Source organism: Pogona vitticeps, chromosome 13 (assembly GCF_051106095.1).
Source record: "Pogona vitticeps strain Pit_001003342236 chromosome 13, PviZW2.1, whole genome shotgun sequence".
Taxonomy (NCBI): Eukaryota; Metazoa; Chordata; class Lepidosauria; order Squamata; family Agamidae; genus Pogona; species Pogona vitticeps.
In genome coordinates this window covers 12,358,109-12,375,866 of record NC_135795.1, presented here as the reverse complement: position 1 = coordinate 12,375,866, position 17,758 = coordinate 12,358,109, and the positions used below count along the sequence as shown (strand labels likewise).

Genomic DNA, 17,758 nt, shown 5'->3' with positions numbered 1-17,758 from the left:
CTACTCTCTTCATGCCATGCATAATTTTAGCTGCCCTTTGTCACGGTTTCCCATTCTTGCCTTTTCTTCAAAGCTAATCTGCACCCAGACTTTATAACCTTTTCTCTATAATGTGTATATGTGTTAAAAGCGTCATCATTGCACAAAAGTGGAATGATGAGAATTTAAGTCCCAGCTCCAATATGGTCCCTCCAGGCCCTTGATTGTTTTGGGCCTACAAGATCTTGTTCAAGTTCATGGAGGCTCTGGCAAGAGGAAGTACAAGGGTTGACCACGCAAAAAAATCTAAATACTGTACCATGCGTTTTTGTGTTGTTTTTAAATGGCACTAACTCTAGAGAGTAAAATATTTAATGGAGAGCGCTATCACATTGGTATTAATATAAACAATTCAGTCATCCAGCTGGCAGAGTGCAGCTACACCCCGGTTAATCCAGTGTTTCTGGGGCAGATCAGAAGGAAGCTCAATGGAGAGAACATAATTGGTGGAGTGGCCAGTCGTCGACAAGGTTCCTCTCCTGGCGCTGGTTTTATAGACAGGGCACAAGTAAATCCTTTCATGCAAGAATTTGGAGCTCTCTCCAGGTTTCAGCCAAATGATGGGCAAAGCGTCGTAAAGGATTTTGGGGAACGATTCACCGATCTGCATGGTTTCTCTATCCCATCGGGCCCCTTCCAAAAAGAGCCCTTTCACGTAGGCTCCGTCTTCTGGCATTTGCTCCATATTGTGCTCTTGTTTCATCACCTACATAGAGAAACAAAATAAGAAGTGGTGGCAGATTAAAGCATGGTCTGAATCGGAGAAACACCACACTCTACGTGTATAGGCGTAGGAGGAAGACATTGCCTCAAACGGCCTTCAAACTGGACTTATTTCAAACCCAGCATAAATCTTGGTGGGACAAACAGCCGTTTTAAACAAAGGGCGCCTTATTGGAGCCTTATTGCTAGTGGCACCCCAACTCTGTGGGAAGGGATATGCTATTCAGGCATTTCAACTATCTCCTTCCTTCTCATTACATTTCCTTTTTAAAATAGTTGTCATGATATGAGGTTTTGGTGTTTTCATTGCTTCAACTACACCTGCATACTGACCTGAAGTCCATAAAAATAACAGGCGGTTTTAAACACAGTGACAAGACAAGGAGTGCCCTTCTTTGCAGTTATTTTGGATTATGCAATATAATGGCACAACAGTTTCCAGGGGTTTTCTAGGCTGGGTTGTAACATACTGCAAATGACAACCACTGAAAGCACTCCTTGTCAATGCAAGTCAACCGCTCTTGTCTTGGCCAAACCTGCATTTATGCAACTCAAATGCCTCTCCATTTTGCTGCCCACCATTTTAGTTTAGTCCTATGTATAAAACAGGCGTGATAGTGATAACAGGTGCCAGTTTTATGCACCCAACAATGACCTCTTGTGACAGTGAAGGCCACAATTAGATTATGCACTACACATTAGAAGTATTTCCTATTGTCTCTCCTAGATCTCCCGACATTCAGTTTCATTGGGTGATCTTGTATTCAAATGTTACCACAGAGAGAAAAATGTCAGTCAGGGTAAGCAAAGTTCTTGCCCTCTATATGTTTTGGACTGTAATTTCCATAATGCCATACCACTAATTGTGCTGTATGGGAGCTACATAAAATGTAGACTAAAACATCTGAAGGGCAAAGCCCAACGTTTACATATAAATTGCTTCTCATCATTTTCTGAATCACATTAACTTCAGCTGTCCAGCACGTTTGCTTATCCACCAATGACTATTTGACTCCTTTTCCTCACTCTTACTAACCATTTTCCAATCCCCACTTATTTCCCAGCTTTTCTGTTTAACTTCCTTTTGATGAGGAATGCTGTTGAGGCAACAAAAGTCTTCTGCATACAAATCATGCACTCTCTACCACTGAGAGTCCAAAACAATTGGACAAAACAACACACTTTTAAGGGGAAAGTATATTCCTATTGTGACAGTGTTTTCCCTCCAGAAACAATTCCTTCAAATATTTTGCAAATGAAATCTGTGTTTACCTCTCAATAACCAGTGACAAAACAAAAACAAGTTAATTTGCAATGTACAAGTGAGGCAAGTTTATGGAGGGATGAACAGATGGAAACAAAGGATGTACTAAAGAAGAGGGGAGGGGGGACAGTGACATGCAGCTTATTACATCACCGTGGGGTTCACAGTGGAGCAAAATAGAGTGAGGAAGTGTTTTCCCATAAATTTACAAATCATTTTGTCTCTTTCCAGTTGTGTATTTCAATTGTCATATAACATCATCAGATTTTGAAGGTTCTGCTAAAAGAGGACAAACTTGAGAAGCACTGCCCATTGGGCACAACACTTCTCTACCCAATTCCCACCCTATATATCTCTAAACCCATGTAGTACTTGTTGCCAGCTTACAGATCCAAAGTCCACCTTCTCCCAGGGAAACTAGCAAAGATAAGCCATGGTTAGAAAAAACTGTTGTACATGTGGAACTGAAATCACTGAAACTATATCTGAGATCCTCTGCTGTTAGATTGGGTCTAACAGAGGTGCCTGGTGTATCTATAGGGGTTGCCCATCATGCTTCTTGCCTTATTCTCAGCTCACAACACACCTCTTAAATCTAAAGAATGAACCCCAGAAATCTCTGTCTTGGAGAAAAGAAAGGAATGGGGGAGAAGAGACGTCCTTTTCAGAAACTGCAACATTTTATTGTTGAAGTGCCCTATTGTTTCCCAGTTTCCAATTCTTGCAAACACCCTCTTTCTTGTCAACAGTAAGAGTGTTCTCTAAAAATGTATTAGCTGGTGATGAAAGGAAGACCATGTTTTGGAACTTATCAGTAGAAAACACTCCAGTCATCTCTTGTCACGTCTCTTGCAATTTCCTCTATGTGCCCCTGCTTCTGTCAAGTGCAGCTAAAAATAATTCCCCCCTCTCCCCTCATCACAGCAATCATGCCCTCAAGGTTTGGCACTAACATAGGGAAACTGCCTTATTACAGGTCCATCTGGTTGTCCATTCAAGCCAGTATTCTCTGCTCTGCCTTGTAGTGCCCCCCTCACATCTCATGCAGTAAAGCTCCTCCCCATAACCCACAACCTGATCCTTTCCCCTGGAGAAGAAATATTGATTTCTTCTTTTTTTTTCTCCCCTGCAATGTGTCTCCTGCATGTCTAGAACACCATCAAGCAACTCAAAAACATCAAGAAACTGTCCCCAATACGAACAAATCACTCCTCAAAACTCACATCTTTGGCAACATCCTTGATCACCCACAGGCTTTCCTCTTTTGTAGACTACCAGTTTAATTCTCCCTATAATTCACTCTTCACCCTTGTTATAAATTGTGACATTCTTCCTTCATCTTTTTCTGGTACTACATGGATTGGAAACATCTGGCCCTTCAAAAGTTATTGAATGCTTCACCACTGACTGCTCTGGGGTGGGGATAATAGAAATTTCAGTCCATAAACTTTGGTGTAGTGTTTCATGACATATTCCTTCTGGAGGAGGGGCTCTGGATTACTGTACAGGGCATACAGGGCCACTGCAACCAACCAGCATCTTGTGGCTGCTGCTTGAGTCCCATTGTTCCAGCTGTGGCCGCGAATATACTTAATCCTCCAGGGACTCCTTTTAAGGGGAAAATAGTGTCTTCATAGAATTGTTGGGCAGTTGGATCTAGCCTCCTTGGTCGGAAAATGAGAATCCAGGATAAATTCCCTGCAGAAGGAAATGGGCATACCAGACATTTTTGCCCATTCCTCCTTCGCCCTGCAGATGTCATCTTTGGCTTGTAGTAGAAATCCACAGGGCAGCAATGCAGCACCTGGAAAAGCTGTAGGTGAGCACTTTCGTACCACCAGGGGCCAAAGTAGACATAACAGAGAGCCCTCTGTTTGAAGCTGAACTCACAGGAATGTTCCAAAAGCAAGATTCTGGCAGACCTTCACGCCTAAATTAACCATACAGTGATTGCCTCGCTAGACAATTACCCTGCATGACAGTTTTTTCGCTAGATATTGACTTTTTGCAATCGCTATAGCAATTCCCAAAACAGTGATTTCTATGGGGGAATTTCGCTGGACAGTGTTTGGTCCCTGCTTCGCAAACCGATTTTCACTAGATGAAGATTTTGACAGCTCCCTCCGTGCTCGCAAAACAGGTGTTTTCGGGACCTAAGCTTCACAAGACAGTGATTTAAACAGCTGATCGACGGTTCACAAAGCGGCTTTCCTATGGCCGATCTTCGCTAGACAATGACGATTCTTCCCCATTGGAATGCATTAAACAGGTTTCAATGCATTCAATGGGGAAATGCTTTTCGCTAGACAATGATTTTGCTAAACAGCAATTTCAGTGGAACGGATTATCATCGTCTAGCGAGGCATCACTGTACATGCTGTTGAATCCTATGTGATCTGCTGATGAGCAGTCTCAAAACAAAGTCAGATATTGTAATTAGCAAATCGCAGTAAGTATGAAAAGCTCCTGTTTTGACTGTTGTATACTTAAGGGATTCCTGCTTTTAATTAGGTGCTATGTGTAGTGTATAGTTTTATTCCAAGGGTTCATACTTTTTGGCCAAGACCACTACTCCCAGGTTCCACCCATTCCCATTAAGTGGAACCCTTAATTTGATGCCAAGCATTCTTTTCCGCAAACTGGGAAGCCTTCTGGATAAGCCTTGGCTTGAACCCTCACACTAAAGTGAAGTGGAAACTGGACATCCAGTTTCCCCATCTGTTCGACTCCTGAGTTTAATACAAGACATAAGGGCTGGCACTGGTGGAGCAACAGAATTAAGTGTACTGTTCTTAGAGGGTGCGCTGTCCTGGTGCTGGAGTTAAACTCGGGTTGCTAGTGCTGCACTTTGGATCTTAGGCATGGAGGTTCTCAGACATCCCAGGACTTTCAGGGTTATGGTTCTCCAGTGATGCCTGAGCCCGGGGTCTCTTCTGCTGGCATCGGTGGTCCCCATGAATCAGCAGCCATGCCGTTGTTGGCCTCTTGGATCATGCAACAGCAACCTTCAGCACTGCTTTATGCACAGTTCTGGAAGGTCCTCTAATGACCACCAGATTTTCACAATGAAAGGATGCTGTGGAAGGGAGGGAGAGAAAAAATATCTCTCCATGTCCACCTACAAGCCCATCTGGTTTGCAGTTCTGTGCTGACCCACTCTTGATCCTGCCTTATAAGATCCTAGTGATATAAACCAGTGGTACTCAACCTTGGGCCTCCAGATGTTCTTGGACTACAATTCCCAGAAGTCTTCACCACCACCTCTGATGGCCAGGATTTCTGGAAGTTGAAGTCCAAGAACATCTGGAGGCCCAAGGTTGGAGACCACTGATATAAACCATAGAGTTCCAAGTTTTGCGCATTGTACAGAAGCAAGGAATGAAATTATTTCACATACTGTACCTCAAATTCAAATCCAATGTGATCTATCGGGATGGTATATTTTCTGGCATAATTCTGGGAAACACCCGTCAAGAATGATTGAGTGAAGTAGAAGCCTGATAACCAAAATACATTGGGGGGTCCATGCTTGATCCATTCCTGGGTTTAATGCAAATTGGTCAACAAATGCATTTAATTCATGGGATAAAAACATACACATATTCAGCTGCAAAGTCATGGTGCCCAAGTTCCTGCCATTTATAAAGGTTTATATCCAAATTAATTAAGATAAGTTAAGATAAAACTTAATTATGATTAGTTAACACAAAAGACTCATGAGAAAATTAATCCAAAATTAAGGTTGACAAATCTAAGCATTGCATTTTATTGTGTTTACAAAAGCAAGGCTAATTCAGTTGTTAGTTGTAAGTTAAGTAAGCCCACTGAATTAATGTGAATTACTAAAGTACAAATTTAACAAGTCCCACTAAAGAAATGGGGATGTTCTAGCTGGGACCAACAATTATAGTATACAATAAATTTGATGTTGTTAATACAGATATATAGTTAAATCTAGAGAAATGAAAATTTGGCTCCAACTAGAGGTGTAAAATTTCCAGAACTTTTAATATCACAAGGGATTTTTGCCATTAAAAAAGGGGGAAACTAGAGGAAAACGGAAGTATTTATAATACTTATTTTCACATAAAATCCACATCAAAAGTGCTTGATCTCTAATTTAGTTAGGATATAAAACTGTACCATTTGACATATCTATAATTCTATAGCTTATACTAAAGAAAGGGGTGCAACCTAAGCATATGCATCTTAATTTCGATCACCTGAGAAGAAAAAATTGAAAAATAAAAACAGAATCTACAAGTTTTGTATTAAACAAACAAACAAAAATTTACTTGGACCCAGTAGGTGCACAAAGGCACTTTGGATATGAGCATTGTGAATGTCTACAGTATGCACAGAAATGATCACTCTTTAATTCTGTAGACTGCCCGACATACAGGTCCTTATACTGTGAAGTTCTTGGTGTTTTGTGTGACTAAAACACTATCAGTAAAACATTTCACTCATCCCAAAACAGCATGTATTTTATTCAATGGTTCTTCCCCACTACATTTTCCCTGGAAAAATAGAATATTTTTCTCTGAGATGGGGGAAGAGTGGAACCTGTCCCCTTGATTTTCAAATAGATTTCTTTCCAGAAATTCACATCTTTAGTTCCAATAGACCTGAACTAAGTGGCCTATTGTCCATCAGAATTCTAACACAATCAACATCCTTGCTTTTTAAAAACTAGTAAGTGGATTTGAATGGGGTTTTTTTTTGGTATGTTTCTGAAGTTTATCATCATAATTCATGTGCAAATGTTCTGGGCAAAGAGTACTAGCCTACCTGGAAGAAGGCCAGTCGCATGAGCAGGTCTGATACATAACTCCCCAGAGGCTTCAGCGATGGGTAGGATTTGGCCGCCCACATCCCTGGCACTTTGCCCACCAACATGCTGTTGAAAACATCCTCAAGTTCTGAAGACATCAACACCAGGCCTTTAATGGCTTTGCCAAGGTTGATGAGGCTGCTTCGTACAACCTCTGTCAGCCTAAGAGAAAGCAGGGAAAGGAACTAATGGCAAGAATCCTAAGTCTGAATTCAGCTTGTTCGTATTAATTCTACTCAGAACTGGAGGAAAATATATTTTAGATTACAATTCCCAGTCTCCCTAGTCCATGCTGGCTGGGAGATTCAGAGAATTGTAGTAGTCAAAAAATGTAACTTTTCCAAGTTCTGATTCTGTCCTCTGCTGGTTTCATGTTGAGGACAGGAGTTATACTTTAGGCAGACTGCTCTCTGTGGATCTCTCTTCCCAGATGTGCAGCACCTGAACATCAAGGACCCAACCTGCAGGGCCCCCCAGGTAGAGAACTAGGCAAATGGAGGTTAATATACGGTACTTACTCTTTCATCATTTGCCATGCTGCCTAGAGGTAACTGGAATTGCAAAATGCGTGATCTGGAAAGCCCCACCCCAGCTGCATTCAAATGATGTAGCTCTGAGGAGTTTTAACATGCTCCTTTAAAAAAATGCTATGAAACGAAAGACATGGGCCATTGACTATGAGGAAAAGAGTATGGAATTCTGTGCCCCGAATAGCAAAGTTGGCACCATCTCCACCAATTCTATGGCAAGGATCTTCCTGTTCAAGAGAGGCGTTTGCTGCATGAGTTCAACGCATCAAGTACGGTTTCATCTAGCAATTTTATGATTGGTTTAAACTACAGTGGTGCCCCGCATAGCGACGACAATCTGTTCCGGATAAATCATTGCTATCCGGAAACGTCGTTATACGGAATGAAAAACCCCATAGGAATGCATTAAACCCTGTTTAATGCGTTCCTATGGGGCAAAAAACTCGCCGCTATGCGGAAATCTCCATCCAGCCACCATTTTCTCCACCTCGGTAAGCGAGGAATCGGCGCGAAAATGCTGCAGGCAGCCATTTTGTTGACCCGGTGGCCATTTTGGAACCGCCGATCAGCTGTTTTTAAAACATCGCAATGCGAAGATTGGTAAGCATTTTCCCTATTTAAACATCGCAATGCGATCACTTTTGCGATCGCAAAATCTGCATTGCTATGCGGATTCGTCGTTAAACGGGGCACTCGTTATGCGAGGCACCACTGTATCATTATTTGTCTTAAGTGAAAAATAAAACCAAGCTGGTGATATTTTCTAAGTGGATACAAAAAAGATTATTAAGCTGACACATACATGTCTGCATTTAACACTTTTTATAAGAAACATTTCAAAAGATTGTGAGTCAGTTTCTCCAACATTCATTATACTAGTCTTCCCCAGCCTGTGGCCTTCCAGATGTTCTGGGTTATACATCTGGAGGGTACCTGTCTGGATGGAGGCTAGATTATATTAATAATGACCTGTGGCTAGACATCAGTCTTCAGGGACTACTAATATTGCAAAGGGGAAGACTCTCACCTGTTGAACCGAATCAGTTCTTGCCTAAGAACTGTGTTCATGGACTCTTCATATCGTACTGGGTACTTTTCCATTACCATTTCTAAATCAAAATCTTGTGGCAGCTTGGAGAGGATGTCCTGTGCCAATTCCTCAACAGTTTCCTGAAATCAGAAAATTGCATTATTTTCAAGATTATTCCTCTGCTGGATAAGATTAGTGTTGCTCTTTCCCAAACAAACACCTTTATATCTTCAGGCTTCAATTTTTAAAAAAAGTTTGCTTTTTAACACTTATTTTGCTTTTAGCTATAGTTCATGTACTGCTTGTGCATAACACACAGATTTTAGTAAAAATAACAGAACTACAGGTTAAGAAGATAGTTAATCCCCTTTCAAAAATATGTATTAGAAAGCTGGGAAAAGTATAAAGGAATACTGAGTCCACCAATTTCCCCCCCTTACCCAAGTGGCGAGTTTAAAAACTTTCCAGAAGATCTAAAACAACCCACATAAAATATAAAAATATATTAAAGTATAAGGGGGGTTAAATAGGATAAAAGATTGGGTGGAAAAGGTAAAAGACAAAGAAAATATAAAAGAGGTATTGGCGGGAGAGAGGATCTCTTGGCTAAATACATTTCAAATAGAAAGGTGGACAAGAGAAAGGAGAACCAAGGAAGGAGAGAGTAGGAAAATGATGAAGTTTGAAGAGATTATTCAAGAAAGATTGAAATCAGAAGTAATGAAAAAAAGACAGGGAACAGTTTGTGAGATATAAAAATTATTAATACACGTTGGTCAAGATACACATGGGTTAAAAGATCAATGGCAAGAAGATTTGGCTAATGAAAGAATAGGGTACAATTGGAGTAAAAGGTGGAGTAAAAGAATTATGAAGACTATATCTGTAAGGGTCAAGGGAAATTGTTGAAGTAACCTGGATATGGTTTTTAACACTAGTCAAGATAAACATTTTAAATGAGAAATTGTCTTCTATGTGTTAGTCAGAGGTGTAAAAAAAGAAAAAGGGACATATTTCCACATGTGATGATGATGTGATATAAGGAGGAAAGAATGGACACAATTTTTTTAAAAAAAATTAGGGAAATTACTGGATTTGATATTCAAATGTCCCCATTGATGGCTTTATTGAACACAATTAGTGATAATCAACCGAAGAGATAAGAGAATGATTTCATTGTTATAATAGTCAGTGGCAAGGATGACTATTATAACAATGTTATCCTTCTCTTATCTCTTCAGTTGATTAACACTAACTGTGATAATCTTGCAGTTGGAGATGGCAAATAAAGATTGATTATTTGCAAGGCATTGGAAAAGTGATAACCAAACTGAATCTTGAAGAATGGTACAGAAATGCGGGATATGGCAATTCAAGATAAATTGACTTGTGAAATGAAATTAAGAAGAGGTTTATCAAAAAGAAATGATATTTAAAAACTATGGAATTTATTTCTGAAATATGTGTTTCACTAGGAGGAGAATCAGTGTGTCTCTGGAGATAAATTGGGCGAACTGAAAAGTAAGAATATTAAAAGTACAACCTCGCCATGAAGGTGAAGGTGGCACTGGTGAACTAATAGGTTTAAGAGAAATGAATTAATGTAACACAATGCAGAAGTGTCTTTTTTTGGTTGGGTTTATGTTTTTTTTTAATATAATGATTTTTTTAAAAAAGAGAGAGAGAGAGAGAGAACTACAGGTTTGGCTTTTTGCCCGCAACGTATGATGTGCAAAGAGCTAAACCCCAAAGCAGTGTTTACAAATGAATGTAGAACATCATCCATTACATCAGATATAGACAAATACAGTGGTGCCTTGCTTAACGAGTGCCTCGCTCAACGATGAATTCGCATAACGATGGCCTTTGCTGGAAATTTTGCCGACTCACCTAACGATGTTTCCTATGGGGGATTTTCGCATAATGATGTTTGGGACCTTGCTTCACTTAACGATGACAGTTTTAGGTCCCCAGTTTCGCTTAACTTTTTTTTGACAGCCCTGTTTTCGCTATTTTAAAAATATTCTAAAATGTTTTTAAAAAATTTAAAATGCTTGGAATTGTTAGTGCACCTAATAAAACCTTTGTTAAAGTAATTTGGCTTCGTTCTGAGTCTTTTTGAATTTTTGGTGATTTTTTTCACCATTGAAATGTATTGAATAGGTTCCTATTGGAACGGATTAACCGGTTTTCAATGCATTCCTATGGGAAATGGTGTTTCGCTTAATGATGTTTTCATATAACGATGTTTTTAATGGTACCAATTAACATTGTTATGTGAGGCACCACTGTATATATGTACACAAACACATACATGGACCCTAGACAAAGCATATACCTCACCAGAAAACAAAATGCCTAAGATACACAAATACACCCCACCAAATTAGAAAAGCAAATGGGTAAAACAGAGAGGAAAAAGAACAGGCAAAACACCATGCCACTGTCAATAACCCACTGGGCATTGAGGACATTCTCTGTCATCACCATACCAAGTGACACATACATTGAAGATTAGAGGCTGCAGGTACTCCTTCAAAATCCAGACTGGGCAAAGTGTGGCTCTGGGACCAGAAACAGCCCCCAGAAACGTTTCCTTAACCCGAGTGGAGATTCAGTTTTGAAACTGGCCATAAATCCCTACTGCACTGTTGAATAATAATGATATAATTCTCAGAGAAACTTGCAAAGTTACATTAAGGACCTTATAAAAGACAACCATTGCTCTTATTCTTCAAACAAGGAAATGAGCAATTATTTCAAAGAAAGGCATGGCAGAGATTTTTCTTTTTTTAAAAAATTGTTTTACTTGCTAATCCACTGATAATCTACTGGAAAATGGCAACTATTGCTAAGTACTGCAAATCACCCAGCAATCTGCCAGTAGATCCCATATGTATTTTTTATTTATTTAGATCTACTTTCTATTTGCTTGCTTTAGTGTTACTTTCAAAGGAAGGCATTGTGCGGTTTTCATTACCTGTGAAGATTTGCCACCTCCTCCTGCTTGTCGGGGCAAAGTTAACAAGATGCTATTAAAAAGCAGGTTTGTCTCTTGGTTATCCTTTGTTATGTCAGCATTCTCATGAAGCCCAAATACTTCAGGATGAGTGGAAATTGGTAGGGTTCTCAAGTAATCGATGTAAGACTGCACAGAGGCAAGGTATAACAAATGTGATTATTAAAATACATATAAATATATTCTATACAGGCTCAGAAGATGATGGTGGTCGATAGCAAGTTTATTCCCTCTGGCCTACTGCAAACCAGCTTTAGTGTGCTACCCCTTTAACTGTCACGAGGCAGCAGTAATTCCATCAAAAATTAACAGAGGTTAATGGGAAGCAGAAATATTTCTGCAGCTTTGCAGAAACACCAGCTCTATCTGGCATTTTCTATTTCTATTTCACTTAAATTTGTTGATTGGGTTAGCTTTCCCCCTTTTCTTCTCATCCCTTTTTTCTTTTATATTGTATCTTTCAAATTGTAAGTCTGAAGGTGGAAACTGACATTATTTAAAATCATGTGTCAGCTGGTCTGTCAGTCTTCATGGCTGAAGGGCATGGTGATCACCTTTCCAATAAATAAAATAAATAAATGCATTTTAACAACCTGCAATTATAAGCAGATCTGCTGACTAATAAAGCATAAGGTACTGTTTTCACTATACAGTACCTGTTTGGTTTAATAGAACAGTGGTTAGATTCTACTACTAAGTTGGACTAGGACTTGTGAAATCTAAGTTCTACATTCAACTGAACCATGAAACATACTTGGTAACCCCAGGCTAGTCAACCTCTTTTATCGTAACCTGCCTTACAAAGTAGATGGCAGGATAAACTGAAGAGGTAAGCCATGTATCCCACCTTGAGCATAGAGAAGGAAAAGCAAGATTTAAATTCAGCCTAATCTTTTACTCTCTTACCTGGTATGTCCCACAAGGTGGTATATAATATTCCCCTCCTGAAGAAAGTTTGTAATTTTGTTCTGTTTCCAGATCTTTGCAATACACAATAGAAAGAAGCGAGAGAAGGAGACGTCTGTCTTTGTCATCAGTTACTCTTCCACCATAGTTACATTCCCCTAGGAAGAACAAATAGCACATCCGAATGGAAATGATATTAAGTTTTACAAGGCAAGGCCATGTATATTTTAAAATAAAAGAGCGGGAAAGTTCTATTCACAAAATGAATAGAGGCTCAGCATGGAAAACAATTTGGATAGATTTGACAATCTAAATTAATGCAGCATTTTTGCCCTTTCAACAGTAAAGCACTTAACTTCAAACCTCTGCATTTTTTGTGGCTTTAGAGAGCATTTTAGAGGGGGGAAAGGCACATATATTAAAATAGGCAGAGCTAAAATGTGCAACATTTTAAAAAAAAATAACAAAGACACATCAGTCAATGGTTGATGCATAAACTAAATAAAATGTGTACATAAACTTGCATAAGGAAAAAATGGGTAAAATATGCAGAAATTCCCATGCAGGGGAAAACATATAAAGGTGCAATTAAAATACAGGAAAAGGATGTGGAGAAAATGTGCATCTGATTCAGAGACATAGATCAAAAGAGACAGAGAGATTTTCAAATCCTTGCCAGAGAGACCACATCTGGCTGGTACAATGAGCAAACAGGTGGGGCACATTAAAACAGCAATGAAGCCGTGTCATTAGAATGAGAGGGCAGAATGCAGAGATGGTAGGGTGAGCTACATCACCTAAGGCTGTAGGTGCAGAATGCCACCCTTGAAAGCCCACCAGGAAAACCTAGGAAGCCAGCTTAACAGACAAAGGAACAAGCTAGGATTTTGCTCTTTAACGTTCTGTCTTCTTTACAGGGAGGGTATTTTTGCATGGGGAAGCATAGCAAAAAAAAAAAAAAAAAATGTACTGGATTCCCACCCCACTTTGTTGCCTGTACAGACCAGGTTTCACTTCATGGCTTGAATGTGGGGTTATATGGTCTCAGTTTTCTAAGTAATCAGTGTATGGCTCAGAGAACATGTTGCAATTACTTTTAAAAAGAGGTGGAGACTTCTGATCTTCTCAAAGCTGCACTAAAAGGGAAGGGCAAAGAAAGAAAGAAAGAAAGGGAAAGCTGGGCTAAATTTTGGTAAACAGGGCTACCCCAAGACATTTTTCTGCCACAGTCAAGGGACAGTATGATGCCACCTCCTGTTCCATGCTGGGCTGGTAGGTGAATTTTACATTGAAATGGAGGCAGCATATTTCGTTGCATCTAAAGGTGGCAAGTTTGCTTAGACGGTAGACAGAGCAGACTACATCATGCATACAAAGCTCTCTCCATCACTATTTTGCCACTGCCTCCCAGAATTTGCCACCTGAGGACGAGTGATAGGACCAGAGCTGTTTATATGTTCAACAATGGTTTAACCTTATGACCAAATAGCAACTGTGGCATATCTATACCTGGAAGGTACGTTAGTGCTTCGAAAGGGGTTTCTTCATATTCATTCAGAAACATCTGGATCTGCCTCATACTGATTCTGAGATCAGATTCATTGAATTCGTATGGAATGTTCCAGCCTGTATGCATTATGGGGAAATACATTAAATCCACATTATAGCAAAGTTTTGTTCTGGAAAAAAAAAACACCAATAGCATTCAAAACTGAGGAGCTTAACCAACGAAGACAATACCATACCAACAACCAAGCTTTAGCCTCAGTTTTGCATCCAAGTGGGATATATTTTGGCTTAATTAGCTCCTCAAAGGCTATTCCAGGTCTAATAATCATCCACATTGCTGCTGTTAAATATTACTCATCTGGTCCTTAGCTGACATTTTAGAACTACTGAATTCAAAACTAAACAGTGCATTCCAAGGAAAAAGGAAAAAAAACTTTTAGCTAACTGGAACAGCAGATTTCTCTATGGCCACCAAGGAGTTTTGAATGACAAATTCAAATTTGTCACCACATACAGTATAAAATCTGTTTTGCAGGGTGTCTTCAGCAGGAAAAAGACAGCTGAAGGACTGATATACATGAGGAAATTTCCAATAAAAATCAAATCCCACCTTCATATGAAGGAGATGATAGTCATCTGTGTATCGGCTATACAGTGATAATGTACACGTGGAGTAAATGCCAGAGCACAGATTGACACAATCATCGTTACAATGGTTGTACCGTTTTTTGGTATGAGGTCAGAAGCTGTTTTCAGTATCAGGCTAATCCATGCCAATCCTCCAGCATCATTATGAAACATTTTGTGAACTGAGTCAAAGAACAAGGGATCATTTTCCCTGCATGCACACACAATCCCCACGTGCATGTATAATGTCTCAATGTATTGACTTGAGACCTCAATCAGGCTTAAATGCAAGCCAAGGGACACTCAGAAAGGTAGTCCTTGCGATGTATAGGATGAAACCTTTCCCAGATAATTTGACAGAGAAATTGTGAGAGAACGGTTACAAGAAAGAGGGAACATATGCACGCACGTGTGTGCATACGCACACACACACACACACACACATGAAACTTTTATTAACCTCTGCTTCATTAAATAATATGAATCATTCTTGTTTTAGAGGCTCTCTTTGGCTATCAATAAAAGAACACAAAAACACAAAAGAGCCCTGAAATGGTTGCTTCCTGTCGACAACCTCTTTGGGAGGGAACAGATAGTTGTGTGAGGGTTTTTTTTCCAACCGGACAGAACAATTTTTCGACAAGTGTGTGGATGTAACATCCCAATGGCCCACCCTGTAAGACCAAAAGCATCCTCCACCTCACGTTTTGGTTCAGAAACCTCAGGCAACCTCAGGATGCTGTTGACCTGGCAACCCCAATAATCATGTTTCTGCAGAGTTTCCAAAATGCTGCCTATGCTGGTTGTGAGATTATCCACTGTCATCCATGCCCCAGGCAGTGGCCAGTGGATGTTCTCACAGCCAATTAGGATGATCCCTAATTAATTCCTAAAATTAATTTAGGAATCCTGAGACAGGTTAGCTTTGAAAGAGAGGTCTGGAGAAATGCTTGAGGGGGCTGCTACTGCAGCACCTGCGACCAAGGGCAGTAGCTCCGTCGTGTCTTATAGCAGGGTGGACCATACATGCTGTTTTTAATTCTGGTGGTACGACATATGATGATGATGCCAGTGCCATGTAGTGGACAAAATGTTAGCCTTACACAAGAAGAAGCCAAGGTCAATTCCCCTTTCTCAAATTGTCCAATAAAGGTGTTAGTTATGAGCGATCAAGTCATAACCAACTTATAGCAACCTCAATAGGGTTTTCAAGGTAATTGAGATATTTAAGGAGTGATTTTACCAGTTCTACTCCCCCCCCCCCAGGAGATTTCCATGGACAAGTGGAGATTCGAACCCTTGTCTCCAGAGTCCTTGTCCCTCCATCCATGACACCAGTGATTCTGAATCCTGGGTTCCCAGGTGTTCTTGGAATAAAACTTCCAAAAGTATTCAGTATTAGCTCTGCCAGCTAGGATTTCTGGGAGTTGCAGTCCAAGAACATATGGAGAAACAAGGTTGGGAAACAGTGCATTGCCAACACACTGTATACCCTAATAAAGATATAACCCATCTGTTATTTATGCACAGAATACCCCAAAAGTATGCAATGCCTTTATTGGGCCACTAAAATATGGCCAGCAGGTGAGATTTCAAGTCTGGACAGGCTGGGTGCTGCAAAGATAGTGTGTTAGGGGAGGAGGTGCTTTTAAATGTTTCTCTGCATTTTGTGAACCTTATAAAATCATCAAATATGTGGATTTTAAAAAGACGTCTTAAAAACTTGACAGTAGAGTTATCAACAACATCTGGTCTAGCAAAGGCTGTGGGGGGTGCCATTCCAACTTCCCTAAGACTATTTGATGTCCTAATTACTTGTGACTACATAGACTATCAGCCTGCTCATTTCGTGACTCCAACAAAAGGCTACTGTTCTCAAGAATTTGCAATGCTATTGATTCGGGGCTGCATACTGCAGTACAAATTCCATTGTTTCAGAAAAGAGTGAAACAATCACAACTTTACCCAAAGGGCCAAAGTTTCTTCTTTCTTGTACAAGAGCATGGAAAAAACAAAGACCAAACAGCAGCTTCTGCCAGATTTCTTTCTTTTCACAACTGTTAAAGAACGTGGGATCAGAAACAGGGTCGTTGAGATACGATCGAAGGAGATTTGCTCTCAACCCTTTGGGCGGCTCATTGGTCATTTTTATTCCATTCTGGAGAATGCTCACTGGAAACTTTTCTGATGGATAACTGGTTAGCCATAATCTGATGAAGCAAGAAAAAAAATTAATAAAGTTATTGACATGGGGATAGATGAGACTAGAATGTAGAAAGAATAAGTTATTTCTGTCAAAATAAGTGCACAAACTATTGTTGGGCACATCGAGATGGGGGAAGTTGGAAGAATCTAGTTCATGATTAAAAGGTTCTTATCTTTGGTGCAATCTATTTTACTCTATCTCTCACTTGAGCGATCCTTCCATTCATACATATCCTTGTTTTTTCTCCAGTGAGAAGGACTCCGCTAAGTCTTTGGCTCGCTACAAATTGGCCACCTTTTGATTAATGACACTCCCCTTTCCACCACTTTCCCTGCTTTTTTCTGTGGCCATCACTTAGTGGGTTCGAGCAACTTTCCTTTTTTATTCTTAAATAAAGTAAGTGACAGAGAGCAACAGCAATCTAGCAGGTTACACATGATACCACAAATGTATATCATTTATCTAGGTTAGGACTGCATCAATAGGAAAATATTTTAAAAAAATTAAAATGGTAGAGTAGATGAAAATAGAGAAGGGAGTTTTCTCCATCATCCCTTTTAATGCCACAAACCACCAAATATGTCACAACGTTGTCACATCAGATAACACCGTCAACAGCTCTATTTGAGTGTGAACTAAGCAGCTCCATGGGCTATAGAACAGGATATATAGGAGTACCTCAAATTGCACCAAAAAACCCTGTAGCTCCAGTGCTGTGTCACAGAGGAGTGGGAGGGCTCTGAAAAAGGGTGGGGTTGATCGCTCCCTGGAAAAGACCCTGATGTTGGGAAAGAGTGAAGGCAAAAGGAGAAGGGGACGACAGCGGACAAGATGGTTGGGCAGTGTCATTGAAGCTTCCAACATGAATTTGACCCAACTCCGGGAGGCCGTGGAAGACAGGAGGGCCTGGTGTGCTCTGGTCCATTGGGGTCATGAAGAGTCAGACATGACTAAACAACTAAACAACAACAAAGATCGCTCTAAGCCAAAACACTAGTACCACCATAGCTTGATACAAACCAAGCAGCACTAAAAGTGATCCAAATCACAAGCTCTATTCCCACCTAGATG

At 40.0% G+C, this 17,758-nt stretch overlaps 1 protein-coding gene across 1 annotated transcript in view; it reads right to left on the bottom strand.

Annotated features, from left to right (window-relative positions):
- Positions 1–335: 335 nt before the first annotated feature.
- The window catches only part of DNAH3 (dynein axonemal heavy chain 3), a 129,760-nt gene continuing 112,337 nt past the window's right edge, over positions 336–17,758 (bottom strand). The window contains exons 55-62 of the mRNA XM_072982559.2: positions 16,447–16,691; positions 13,855–13,971; positions 12,346–12,503; positions 11,401–11,568; positions 8,418–8,560; positions 6,818–7,022; positions 5,429–5,566; positions 336–745 (exon numbers count right to left, since the gene is read on the bottom strand). Coding sequence (XP_072838660.2) covers positions 392–745; positions 5,429–5,566; positions 6,818–7,022; positions 8,418–8,560; positions 11,401–11,568; positions 12,346–12,503; positions 13,855–13,971; positions 16,447–16,691 — 1,528 coding nt within the window. The 3' untranslated portion in view covers positions 336–391. The remainder of the gene's footprint in view (positions 746–5,428; positions 5,567–6,817; positions 7,023–8,417; positions 8,561–11,400; positions 11,569–12,345; positions 12,504–13,854; positions 13,972–16,446; positions 16,692–17,758) is intronic.